Source organism: Pelobates fuscus, chromosome 4, assembly GCF_036172605.1.
Source record: "Pelobates fuscus isolate aPelFus1 chromosome 4, aPelFus1.pri, whole genome shotgun sequence".
Taxonomy (NCBI): Eukaryota; Metazoa; Chordata; class Amphibia; order Anura; family Pelobatidae; genus Pelobates; species Pelobates fuscus.
In genome coordinates this window covers 52,454,086-52,467,403 of record NC_086320.1, presented here as the reverse complement: position 1 = coordinate 52,467,403, position 13,318 = coordinate 52,454,086, and the positions used below count along the sequence as shown (strand labels likewise).

Sequence of the window (13,318 nt, the reverse complement as noted above, 5' to 3'; positions counted from 1 at the left end):
ATTGATGGGATGTCTGCACACTTACACAGATATTTTATATTAACAAACAGAAACACACATACAAACACACTGACACACAGATACACACACTGGCACATACACACAGATACACAATGGCAGAAACACACATACACATACTGGCACACAGATACACTCACTGACAGATACACTGACATACAGATACACACACTGATGCATGCACACAAAAACAGATGCACACACTGGCACAAAGATACACACACACTGTCACATACACACACACTCACATACACTGACACACACACACACACACACACACACACACACACACTTTGGCACAGAGATATACACAGACACTCAAATACACACAGATACACACACTGGCACATACACTCACACAGATGCACACACTGGCAGATACATACTGACACACACATACAGAGACACACAGGCACACATACAAACACTGGTACATACACACACACACTCAGATACACACTGACAGATACACTGACACACAGATACATGCTGGCACATATACACAGATACACATACACTGACACAAATAAACACTCACAGGCACATAGATACACACCCTGGCACATACAACCACTGACAGATACACTTACACACAGATACACACTGGCACATACACAGATGCACATGCAGGCACACACACTGACAGACACACACACCCACTGGCACAAAAATACACACACTGTTACATACACACAAACTCAGAAACACTGACACACAGATACACATTGTGGCACAAAGATACACAAACATACACTGGCACACTTACACACTGGCACACACATGTTTGTGTATCGGCACATATACACAGTGACCGACACTGACAGAAACACTGAAACACACACATACACACTGAAAGATACACTGACAGATAAACACACTGACACATACCCACTGAAACATAGATACACACACTGGCACACACACACATATACACACACTGGCACACACACACAATGCCAGATACACACATTGTCACACAGATATACACTGACACAAATACATACAGTGACTCAAACACACCTTGACACACAGATACACGCACTCAGATACACACAGTGACACATAGATACACACACGCACACAGAGATATATTCACTGGTAGTTGCAGTCACCCTCCTGTTAGATTAAATTTTTCCTGCAGGAGGGTGACTTGCTTGGGGTGCTGCAGGCTGCTGGCTGAGGCTAGTGTGCTGCTCACTCCTCGCTGCTGCTCACTCTCTCCGTTCCGCTCAGTGTGCTCTCTGTCTGGGAGGAAGTGAAGCACTGTCACTTCCTCCCAGCATCCCACACTACAGGTGCCTGGTCGTGGTCTTAGAGAGCTGCGGTGCCGGACGGTGCCCCTGTTTAGTGATACCGATCGGGTGGCCCTACATGCTTGGGTCACCCGAGGGGCAAATCTCTGTGGAACCCCAATTTTGTTCTCTCGCGGAACGCCAATTGGGAAACGCTGCCATAGAGCAAGGGTAATCCAGAATATGCACTAAGGAGACAGTCCTGTCAAAAACAAGGCATATATATAAATAATATTTAATAGAAAACCTGTAATTGTTAGTGTGATAACATGTTCTACTTTTGTTTGCCCATATCAGTGTTCCTGTACAGAGGTTTGGTGAGCACAAAAATTAAATAGTGAGGATAATTTATTATGTGAAACCTTCTGTAGGAGTTTAGTTTAAACTGTTGGTCTCAGTATTATTGTGTAATTAACAAATGTTGAACTATATAAAAACACAAAGGTCTATATTTGGCATAAATTGGTCCCTGCTGACTACAGCATGAAGTGTTGTATTAAAAGAATAATAGATTATCCCTGAGACGTTCAAAATAATTCTTGAATTATTTTTTCGAGACAAAATGTACTAAGATAACACACAGTTTGCATGTTAATCCTTTCCCTTGACTTCTGACTTTCACAGTCTCCCAGGAGATAAATGAAATGCTGTCACTTTGGATAGATTACCAGGCAACCAAAGTCAACGAGAAAAAGCTAAGGATTGAAGTTTGGTGTCTTAGGGGTCTGAACAGCATTTCCTAGGATTAAGCGAAAGCTTAAAATTAAATATTTCTTAAAACTTAGCTGTAGATTGAACAATATGTTAATAGCCGTTTTCTCTTTATTCCCACTGAGATTATACATCGAACCTACAACTAAATCCTTTGAGAAAATAATTGGGGAAAAAAACATGTTTTCATTCGCCAATCTTGTTTTAATGAAGAATAACATTAAGTTTCGATCACAATTAATTATTCTTCATCTTGGATTTGCACGTTTTCAGTGAATTTTTTTATTTTTTTATTTTGGACTTCATTGTAATGCAAAACAAACTACATTACAATAAATATATTTATTTTATCTTTGTTTTATGGCCTCCAAGAGTAACTTCTATCTCTCAATCCTTCCCCTCGCTCTCTCCTATAGCGCCACTCTCACCTCCAGTTCTGTTACTTTCCCACCATGTCTGTTTGCTGTCTCTCTCAATACCCTTCCTATTGTGTTTTAAACCCCACCTCATCTTGACTGCAAGCTCGTTTGAGCAGGGTCCTCAACTACCTATTGTTCCTGTTCCATTTTGTTATTGTCTCATTTGGTAAATTCCCGTCTTATTGTAAAGCGCTGCAGAATAAGCTGGCGCTAAATAAATATTAACCAATAATAATAATAATAATAATCTTCAATACAACTTTAATCAGTTGATGTAATACATTTTCTAGTTATATACCGTTATTTTTAAAATTACATGACCTCTCACTCCCCACCTGCACCCCGGAATCCTAAACGAATAAATATGTGCAGGAAAAATATGTGAATAATGCTTGAAAAAATTAAGAATAGCTACAGCCCGGAAACTGTATTAACAGAATATGTGCATTATGTTAATGATCATATCATCTATATTCTGGTGGAATTTTATTGAATCTTCAATACCCAAAATGGCAACAGATCCCATGCAAATTCCCATAAGCCTCATATTTGTTCAAGTGTATTTATTTTTACCTGGCCACAGCTATTCTACGACGGTATTTGTTCTTACATGATGATTTATCAGAACCTGTTTAAAATATTTCAAGATGCGGGACTACTTAAACTATGTTAGGTTTAATACAACAATCCTAATATTTATTTAAAGGCCATATGAATATTTTGATTTAAAAAAAAACACTGGAAAATAAGTTGTAACTTACATTGGAGTTTATTACAATGCAAATAGCTTGTTGAGGGGAGCTGAAATATTGGGGCCAAAATAGGAAAACTGAAATGATTGTAAACGTGTATTTATTTTGTGTTTTAGACATTATTTAATACAAACATATCTGCATGAAAATCCAGTAGTGTATTCATTTTCTTGCATTATAGTCTCACCGAATTTAAAGTACAATGCCTGTTTCATTTTAACTCATATAAAAATCTATAACCGATATCTTGTTCAAAAACATTAAAGGGATACTGTAGGTACCCAGATCACTTGCAGTGGTCTGGGTGCTGTGTCCCTTTTGCACTTAGTGCTGCAATGTATGAGAGAATTGCAGCTCTAAGTTTGCCCTCAGTGGCTGTATACTTAGAGGGCTTCCAGAATTGAAACTTTGGTCCGTTATTTGATGCTGCATGAGCAGGGGCGGACTGAGAACCCTCAGGGCCCCCGGGCAAAATAAATCAAGGGCCCCCTTACAGGCCCCACCCATACTCCGCAGCAAGCGCCACCCATGTCCCGCCTCCATGCACTGCCTCCAGCCACACCCTACACAATCTTTAGACACAAGGAACAAAAGTGCAATAATCCCTTCGAGGCCCCAGTAGAGACTACAATTGAGGGCTAATGGGCCATGCAGGGGGGTCTTTCTAGCAGAGGCTATCTCAGGGTCCTTTAGAGAGTGTGTTAGAAAGAATCCCCTCCAGGCCCTATTAGAGACTACAATGGAGTCTAATGGGGCCTGGAGGGGGGGTCTCTCCAACACTCTGGTTCCTATTCACAATATAGCAACACAACATAGCTCGCTAATACCTAGGCCAAGTTGGCTCCTCTTACCTTAATTACTGTTGCTGGGTGGCAGTCTGTGGGCTTGCTGGAAGGCTGTGGGCTTACTGGCTGCAGCTGGCAGGCTGTGGGCTTGCTGGCAGGCTGTGGGCTTGCTGGCTACTGCCGGCAGACTGTGGGCTTGCTGGCTACAGCTGGCAGGCTGTTGGCTTGCTGGCTGTGGCTTGCTGGCTGTGGCTTGCTGGCTGGCAGGCTGTGGCTTGCTGGCTGTGGTTGGCAGGCTGTGGGCTTGCTGGCTGTAAGCCTAACTGGTGGCCTGTGGGCTGGCTGGCTGGTCGGCCTGTGGGCTGGCTGGCTTGCTGGCTACTGGGGCACTTGTAGATTATTTAAATAATCCATGCACAATAACCACTACTGCTCTGTGTAGTCGTTATGGTGCCAGGAGGGCCGGGCCCCCCTTTCAGAGTAAGTAGTCAAACCGTTAAAGAACAGTTTGACAACTTACCTGGGGTCTGCTGGGATATGAGGTTGTAGTAGGGTATAGGAGCAGTGGTGCAATGTGTAAGGGGTGCAGTGTGTGTGAAAGGTTCAGTGTGTGTGAGGGGGTGTAGTGTGTGAATGTGTAGGGTGTGTGGGGCAATGTGTGTACGAGGGGGCTGTGTATGTGTGTGGCAATGTTAGTATGGGGGGCTGTGTGTGTATGGGTGGGCAGTGTATGTGTGTGTGTGTGAGGCAATGTGTGTAAATGTGTATGGGGGCAGTGTGTGAATGTGTATGGTGTGTGGGGGCAGTGTATTTATGGGGCTAGAGTTCACTCTCACCACTGCGACCACCAGGAATCCCTGGTGGTCACAGTGTTGAGAGTGAACTCTAGCCCGTAGCTCCAGGGCTAGAGTTTACTTTCGCAAGAGCCGTAATGTTGCCGTGGTAACTGCGGCAACGATCTGTGCTCGCGCAAGAAGGACCCAGAGGAGCTGAAGGCTGAGCTCCCGAGTCCTCTCTTCCTCCCTCCCCTGCCTGCACGGTGCCTGCGGACAGGGGAGGGGGCATTTGCCCTCCTCTTACTCCTCCCTCCCCCTCTTCTTACCCCCCTTCTTACTCCCCCCTCTTCTTAATCCCCCCTCACTCTCTTCTTACCCCCCTTCTTACTCTCTCCCTCTTCTTACTCCCCCCTCCCCCTCTTCTTACTCCCCCTTCTTACTCCCCCCTCTTCTTACTCCCCTCCCCCTCTTCTTACCCCCTACCCCCTCTTCTTACTCCCCCCTCTTACCCCCCTCCCCTCTCTTCTTACCCCCCTCCCCCCTCTTCTTACTCCCCCCTCTTCTTACTCGCTCCCTCCCCCCTCTTCTTACTCCCCCCTCCCCCTCTTCTTACTCCCCCTTCCACTTTTTACTCCCCCCCTCCCTTCTTACTCCCCCCTCCTCTCTTCTTACTCCCCCCTCCTCTCTTCTTACCCCCTCTCTCCGAAGTGCCCGACCGGTCAGTCCGCCCCTGTGCATGAGGACCTCCAGTGTCAGATTTTTGTCCCATAGGAAAGCATTGATGAATGCTTTTTTATGGGGAAATCCTAATGCGAGCACGGCCACTGCCACGCATGCGGTCTCTCCACCGGCTGACGTCGGCGGGGGAGGAGCATGGGCAGAGCCTGACCCAGCGCTGAGGGACATTGGCGCTGGATTCAGGTAAGTGACTGAAGGGGTTTGAACCCGTTCAGCACCGAGGGAGGTGGGGTGGGAGGGAAGTCGGGACCTTAGAAATCTATAGTGCCAGGAAAACGGCTTTATTTTCCTGGCACTATAAGATCCATTTAAAGCCACTTTGGATATAGTGCCAATTTACAGCTCAATACAACCTAGAAAAGTTTATGTTTACAGTTATGTGAAATGTAAATTACGTATCCAGTTAAACAGTTGTATGATGCAAATCTACCATAACATGAGTGATTGAACTATCTTTGCACATTTCCAATGGTGAAAGTCAAACTGAAAGCAAAGTTTTTAGACCACATTCTCCCATTTGCGCTAACATCATACTGATATTTTAATTATTTTGTATGTTTCTATTTGTTTAGGTTGGTGGTTTGATGCCTGTGGTCCTTCCAACTTGAATGGAATGTTCTACAACGCAGGACAGAATCATGGGAAACTGAATGGAATAAAGTGGCACTATTTTAAAGGTCCAAGTTACTCTTTACGCTCTACGACAATGTTGATTCGACCTGCCGATTTCTAATTGAAAAAAAAAAAATATATATCAACCTGAAAAGACAATGCAATGGTTATTGTTTTTAGAACCTTCATTTCAAATTACGGAAGGAAGTGACGTCAAAGCAGCAGCAGGAGAAATTGACTTTCTGAGCAGCTACAAACGTTAAGCAAGAAAAATAAATGTACCGCCCAAAATTCATGAATTTGTTTTATGACAATACAAACACACATTTGATCTTTGATCCTTCCTCAAACCCAAGCACCTAGAAGTGTTTGGAATATTCTGGACTTTTTTAAATGTGGGACTTTACCATTTTATCATACAAACTAAATGCATTTCTAGGGATATACATCCCAAAGACACATTTTGAGTACAAGATGAATGGATAGAACGTTCAAGACTTATATTACGACACAATCAGTTTGGACAAAAATACAACATGCTCAAACTTTTCCAAGTACCCATATTGGACGATGCAGAAATAAAGCAAATAATGCTGTTTCTATGGACACAAGGATACCAAATTGTGGATACCTCAGTAGGTCTCAAAACACCACTGCCTCTTTTTAAAAAGACATTGTGGATATACATAAAATGTTTAAAAATAATGTTAAAATGTGAATGTTTCATATAAAAGAAAAAAAAATGCTCTGTGAGTTGAGGCATTTTGAAGTTCTGTACTGATTCTTCAGTTTCTGAATTTGAAAACACCTACAATATTTAATTCTAGTACTTAATATCACACAATAAGAAAAACATATTTTTGTGTGCTAAAGCATATGAACTTATAACATGTCCGTCTATATCAAGCTGTAGTGAACAATTGGAATACCATTATTTTCTCTGAACATGTAATAATTATTACACAGCATACATCAAATGCGTTATAAAAGTACTTTGAGTGAAAAAATATTGCATTTCTCTACACATTAAATGGCAAAATGCATACGATGCACAATATATGTAGCTGTAAGTTATTTTTGTATAGTCATTCTTAAAATATAGCTGTGTTTCCATTTACGAGCCTTAGCGATATGTGTACAAAACATTAATTTCACCTTTGATATATTTTATCATTTCTGTTTTATCATCAAGTGCTACATTTACAGTGATACAATGAGGAGATGAGTTTTTTATGATATTATGCTTTCAATATACACATGAATTGTACAATGCATTATTGCACAATCTTTTTTTGGTGTTATTTGTCTGACACAATAAATTAATTTTTGTTATAAAGATGTTTTTCATCATGTAAATGAGAATCTACCTATATTCATCTATAGTCAGGCTTTCTTTGGCATATGGGGCAAATATTCGACCCACAAATCCATGACGTGCCAAAGATAGCAAAACAAAGTAGACAGCTTTGCTTCTCTGGACCACGGACTGGGAAATAAGGACTGCCAACATATTCACTCCCAATCTGTGGCCTATCCCTGAATTTTAAGCTTTGTTCAGATGGGATCTGGAAGATGAGAATCTGTTGCTGTTTGTATGACTCCACCTTCTTTATCATTTCTTACTGTCATTACAACTATATTGGTTCCAATAAACTATATAGATGGATACATGCATAGCATCTGAGGGGGTAAAAAAGGAAAACACAGTATTGTGTTGTACATCCGATAACCTTACGAAGTAGTTTTGTGCATGGCAAAGAACACATGGTTTATTTGAAGAAAATAAAAACTTGTTTCAGGTGATTCGGGTTTCGCTCATATGGTATTTCGGTTGAATTTCATTCAAGCAGTTGCTAAGAAAAAAAATATTTGAATGAAACAAAATGTGTGAAAATTGGGCAAATATTATATATTATGTACATAATTAGAACTACACTTATAGCCTAATTTTTGCACCATTTGATTCATTAAGCGAGAAGATGTAACCAATATAGGGAAAAAAGGAAGGAGCAGTAGCACATCTATATTTATTGGACTTGTACAGAGAAAAAAAAAATAGTTATTCAGAGTTGGTGTAAGTGGCAGTTGCTACTAGCAGTAGGCATAGCGAATGGAATTTTAGACTTCAAGTCAACCAAACCACTTTCCAAATGTGCTAATTGGTTGATTCGGTATTCAGGCATATTTCGGCTCGGAATTTGAACATTCGGCTGAACACCCTATCTACTGAAATTGTAGTTCAGACAAAAATGAATCTCCAGGTCCAATATTTATATTTTTATGAGTGCGAGGTGCTGCATTTTTTTACTGCTCCCTTTTTTCCGCTCTGTTAATCATTTCTCGCATGATCTGTGGAAAAAATGTACATTTAATGGATGGTCCCCCAGTTAAATCAATTACCATCAATCATTCTTTTTTTGTTTGCCATGGTCAGAACTCTGAATCACTAGTCATACAAGAACAACAGTTCATCCACTGTCCATTTATTTGTTTCATGATTCATCCATATAGCGTTTCAGAGTTTGATTTTTTTTTTATCTAATGAATCACTGAATTCCTAAATTTCACACAAGTCACAATCCGTTTGAAACCAATCTACTAAACAGAACCCTTTTTGCAAGATAGGAAGATGTGACTAATCTAACTATGACATTTTAATGGTGATACCAAAAGAACACTGTGTCACACCCAAATTGATATGGCATATGAACATAATAAATCTTGATAACACTCCAGATTGTTCAAAGCTGGCCGAATGTTATATAACATTCGGCCAGTTTATATATAGTGTAATTCTGAAATATCTCAGATGATAGAATTTGTCATTATTGCAGTAAAGCAATAAGAAGGAATGAGCCTCATTAGGCTGAAGCAAATAGTATCCTTTAACGTTCCGAACGTTCGGTCTACATTGCTATTTATATATAAACTGTTAAACACTGATTTTGATGATGTCATCATTTTAACATATATGTTTTATATTTATAGCATCTATCTTTATAAACATACCACTTGCCTGTAAAATATTTTTTTAGAAGTGTATATTCATTATTTATGATAAATGCACAGAGGTTATTTTATAGAGTTAAACTGGCATGTACGCTTTTATACTCATGGAAATACATCTGTTGACCTTAATTATATGGATAATTGCATTTTTATATTTTTTGTAATAATGTAAAGCAATATGTTACTTAATTAAGTGTTGTGTAGCTTTCCTACACCTGTGGGTACCTGGTTTTCCTCTGGTTTACGTGCTTTAAGTAATACATCCAGAGCCCATAAAATATCCACTAATGTAACTTTTGGGTTTCGCGTTGTAATCTTAATGTCTTAATGTTGCTTTTAGATGTTTCTCATTTTCAGACAAATGTACTCATTCATCTTGGCTTTTTGAGAACATTCGTATTGTACAATTTTTCAGTCTTTCTGGCAAATGTCCAGGATGCTGTGTAACTGTTTGAAGGTAATTTCCGTATTTCAATTTTAAAAACAGTCATACGAGGATGCTCTTTCTCAGACATTATTATGTGCTTGTTATCATCCATCAAAATTCTTACCCGTGAGCAGGAAAGGATAGAGTATGATAAAAGAGGGGCAAGAAATATGAGACGTAGAAAATACACAAAATATAGCAAGGGTAAGTTGGGGTGAAGGAAAGGATAGCACTGGAGGTAAAACAGAGAAGGGTAACATGGTAAAATAAAGAAACCGAGAAACAATAAGGAGAAGAGAGAATGTGACTAAAGAGAAAAAGAAAAATAAGAAAAGAGAGAAGAGCAATAAAAATGTATGTACATTTTTAGTTTTCTAGCATAGTGGCTATATGATTCACTTACAAAACTGATGTCATTCTTGTTATAACTGTAGAAATAAGTTGTGAGATACAAGTCTTCAACATTTTAAAGTGGTACTACGTCTAACTTATAATTGTGATTCTCAATGAAAGTTTGAAAAATATAAATAATTTGTTGTTGTTATTATGCTGTTCATATACACATACAATAAAAATTATTGTATAAGTATAAGGGGAAAAAAATCACAGATAATGTAAATGGGCACTACAAGCACCATTCAAATTCTCTGTACCTGCGAAGAACCAGTGGATTTCCTTATACCTGCAGAGGTTGGGGGTGTCTTAGTGTGTTGTGCATTTGTCTGGTATTGGTTAAAAACCTTGATGATGTCAAATTATGAAAGGCCTGGCATCATAGCCCCCTATAACTACTATTATAAGCTGTAGTATTTATTGTGCATGGATGGTGTGTCCCTTTAATAATGAGGAGTTGGGCTCGGTTTACTAATGAAAACAAAAACTTTTTTGTACAAAAGTGAAAATCAATGTAATGCAAATGAATGCCATATTGGCATAAAGCTAAACTATATATACCTAAAAGTATACTCCCACCCCTTACAATTTAAACTCATTTAAATTGTTATCAGAGTAGGAGTGTCAAGATGTCATCTTATCATCAGGATTTAAACCATTTTACAAGTCTAGCAGTGGTATCAGGCCCCAAAATTGGGGTTAATCGGTTGCAAAATGATTAAGCTAATGAAGATAAGTTAGCACCTGGACAAGCTTCCCCGCATAACAACTTAAAGGGACACTGTAGGCACCCAGACCACTTCTGCCCATTGGAGTGGTCTGGGTGTCAACTCCCACTACCCTTAACCCTGCAACTGTAATTATTGCAGTTTTTATCAACTGCAACAATTACCTTACCTAGGGTTAACTACTCCTCTAGTGGGCACTTCCGGGTTTATAGCACAGGTTTTCTGTGCTATAGCGTCGCTGGACAACCTCACGCCATGTGAGGACCTCCAGTGTCGCTAAAATCACTATAGAAAAAAAGCATTGAAAGCATTTTCAATGCTTTCCTATGGGGAGGTCTAATGCGCGTGCGCGTGATCAGTCTCCCCAGCTGGCTGACGTGGTGACGGGGAGGAGCGTGGGCGGACCAAGAAGCAGCGCCGACCGCTTCACCAACCGGGGATGGGAGGTGGGAGGGAGAGGGGACCTGCAGTGCCACGAAAACAGATTGTTTTCCTGGCACTGGAGAGTCCCTTTAAATGAGTTTGGTTTGTTATGGTGTGGAAGTGTTCCCTTAAATTTATAAAGAGCTCATTATTGGTTTTAAATATACAATACATTTGTTTTTTTTTTAAACAAAACATACATTTTAACACCTTTAGAGAATAACCTAAGCTTCATATCATTTTTAGCATAAGTGTTTTTGGTGTATAGATCATGCACCTGCAGTCTCACTGCTCAACTCTCTGCTAGTTAAGAGTTACATCCCATTTGTTTCTGGTTTTTAAGCCGTAGCCACATATCCCATGACGGTAACTCACAGCCTCCATGGAAAAAAAATTCAATCAGATATTGCAGCACTGCGTGGTTCATTTAGAGGTTTTCATATCCTAAACTGTTAATAGAACTTTATTTACACATAGGAGACTGTTGCAGACTCAACCCGGCAATTCACAGAGATACGACATTCTAAACTAAAAACATTGTGCTATAAAAGGAATTGGATAGACAATGAATGTGATTTTTCAGCCAGGGTGTGGCTACGGCTGCTAAAAACAAGGTGCTAAATGGCAGATAATTAAGCAGAGAGGCTATATACACAGAAATCACTTCATTAAGCTAAAGTTTTTCTGGTGCTTGGCATGTTCATTTAAATTTCAATGTTAGCCGTAATCAAAATCAATTTCTTCTTGTTTGGCATCCACATGTTTTCATTTCTGCTTTTGTTAAGGGAGTCTGACTTTCCACTTCAGACTAGGAGTCTTAAATCATGCTATGGGGGAGCGGGGCTTGACAGCCAAGATGGCCAGACGTGCTCTCTGAGAGCTCCGACAAGGACGGGCACAAAAACGACTACCCTGAACACAATAATCATGCGAGCAGTACAAAATGCCCAAAAATCGACACAGGACCACGTGGGTGTCAGGATCGGGTCAGGGATCCAACACGCAGAGTACAAAGAGTAGCAGATACGTATACCGGTCCTTAGAATGGCCGGACTTAACGTAAAACTACAATAGAATGGTCAGAGACAAGCCGAGGTCGAGGGAACGAGAAGACAGGTAAGCGAGAGACAAGCCGGGTCAAGGATAACAGAAGGACAGGAGAGTAAATACCAAAACCGGGTCAGAACCAAAAGGCAAGAGAATATCAGAGCACTGAGTGACTAGGCAGACTAGAACCACGACAGGGCAATGAGTAAATGGGAGAGCCACTGTTAAGTATGCTGGTTAGGGAGAGAAGGCACGCCTCCGGCGAGTCCTGATTCGTCTCCACAGATTTGAGTGACAGGGCGTTCCGGGTTGGCGTCATGACGTCGGCCTCTGGGCCTCCTGCTATAAAAGGAAGTAGCTCCCTCGCGGCCAGCGTTTGCGAGACCGGGTGAACCGCGAGGAACCGAGGAGACATGCCGTCCGGACGGATAAACTTCTAAGTCTCTACCTCTCTCAGAGGTAGAGGCTTCAGGTACCCTGACAGTACCCCCCCTCTCAGATACGCCCACCGGGCGGAAGGAGCCGGGGCGAGATGGAAAGCGTGAGTGAAATGCCCTGCGAAGGCGAGGAGCATGAACATCCTCTTGTGGTACCCAACTCCTCTCCTCAGGACCATAACCCTTCCAGTTAACCAAATATTGTACTCTCCCCCGGGAGACACGAGAATCAATAATGGAGTTAACCTCATACTCCTCCTGACCCTCCACCTGAACAGGGCGCGGAGGGGCGATTGTGGAGGAGAATCTGTTACAGATTAGAGGTTTCAGCAATGACACGTGAAAGGAGTTCGGGATGCGTAAAGTGGCTGGGAGAGCTAGACGATACGCCACCGGATTAATTCGAGTCAAGATCCTGTAGGGACCAATATAACGAGGAGCGAATTTCATGGAAGGAACTTTAAGGCGAATATTCCTAGTACTCAACCAAACTCTATCACCTGGAACAAAATTCGGAGCCGCCCTTCTACGTTTGTCAGCATGTTTCTTAACCAGCATAGAATTGTGTAGAAGAATCTGTCGAGTCTGATCCCACAACTTCCTCAAATTGGCCACATGGACATCAACCGACGGCACTCCTTGGGAAGGAGAAACCGAGGGAAGAATAGATGGATGAAAGCCATAGTTCATGAAGAAGGGGCTTGAATGCGTAGAGTCACAAACGAGATTGTTGTGCGCAAACTCCGCCCAA

General features: G+C 41.2%; 1 protein-coding gene across 1 annotated transcript in view; it reads left to right on the top strand.

The window, feature by feature from the left end:
* ANGPT1 (angiopoietin 1) overlaps positions 1 to 8,114 on the top strand; it is a 283,138-nt gene extending 275,024 nt beyond the window's left edge. The window contains exon 9 of the mRNA XM_063451178.1: positions 6,064 to 8,114. Coding sequence (XP_063307248.1) covers positions 6,064 to 6,224 — 161 coding nt within the window. The 3' untranslated portion in view covers positions 6,225 to 8,114. The remainder of the gene's footprint in view (positions 1 to 6,063) is intronic.
* The last annotated feature ends 5,204 nt before the right edge of the window (positions 8,115 to 13,318 follow it).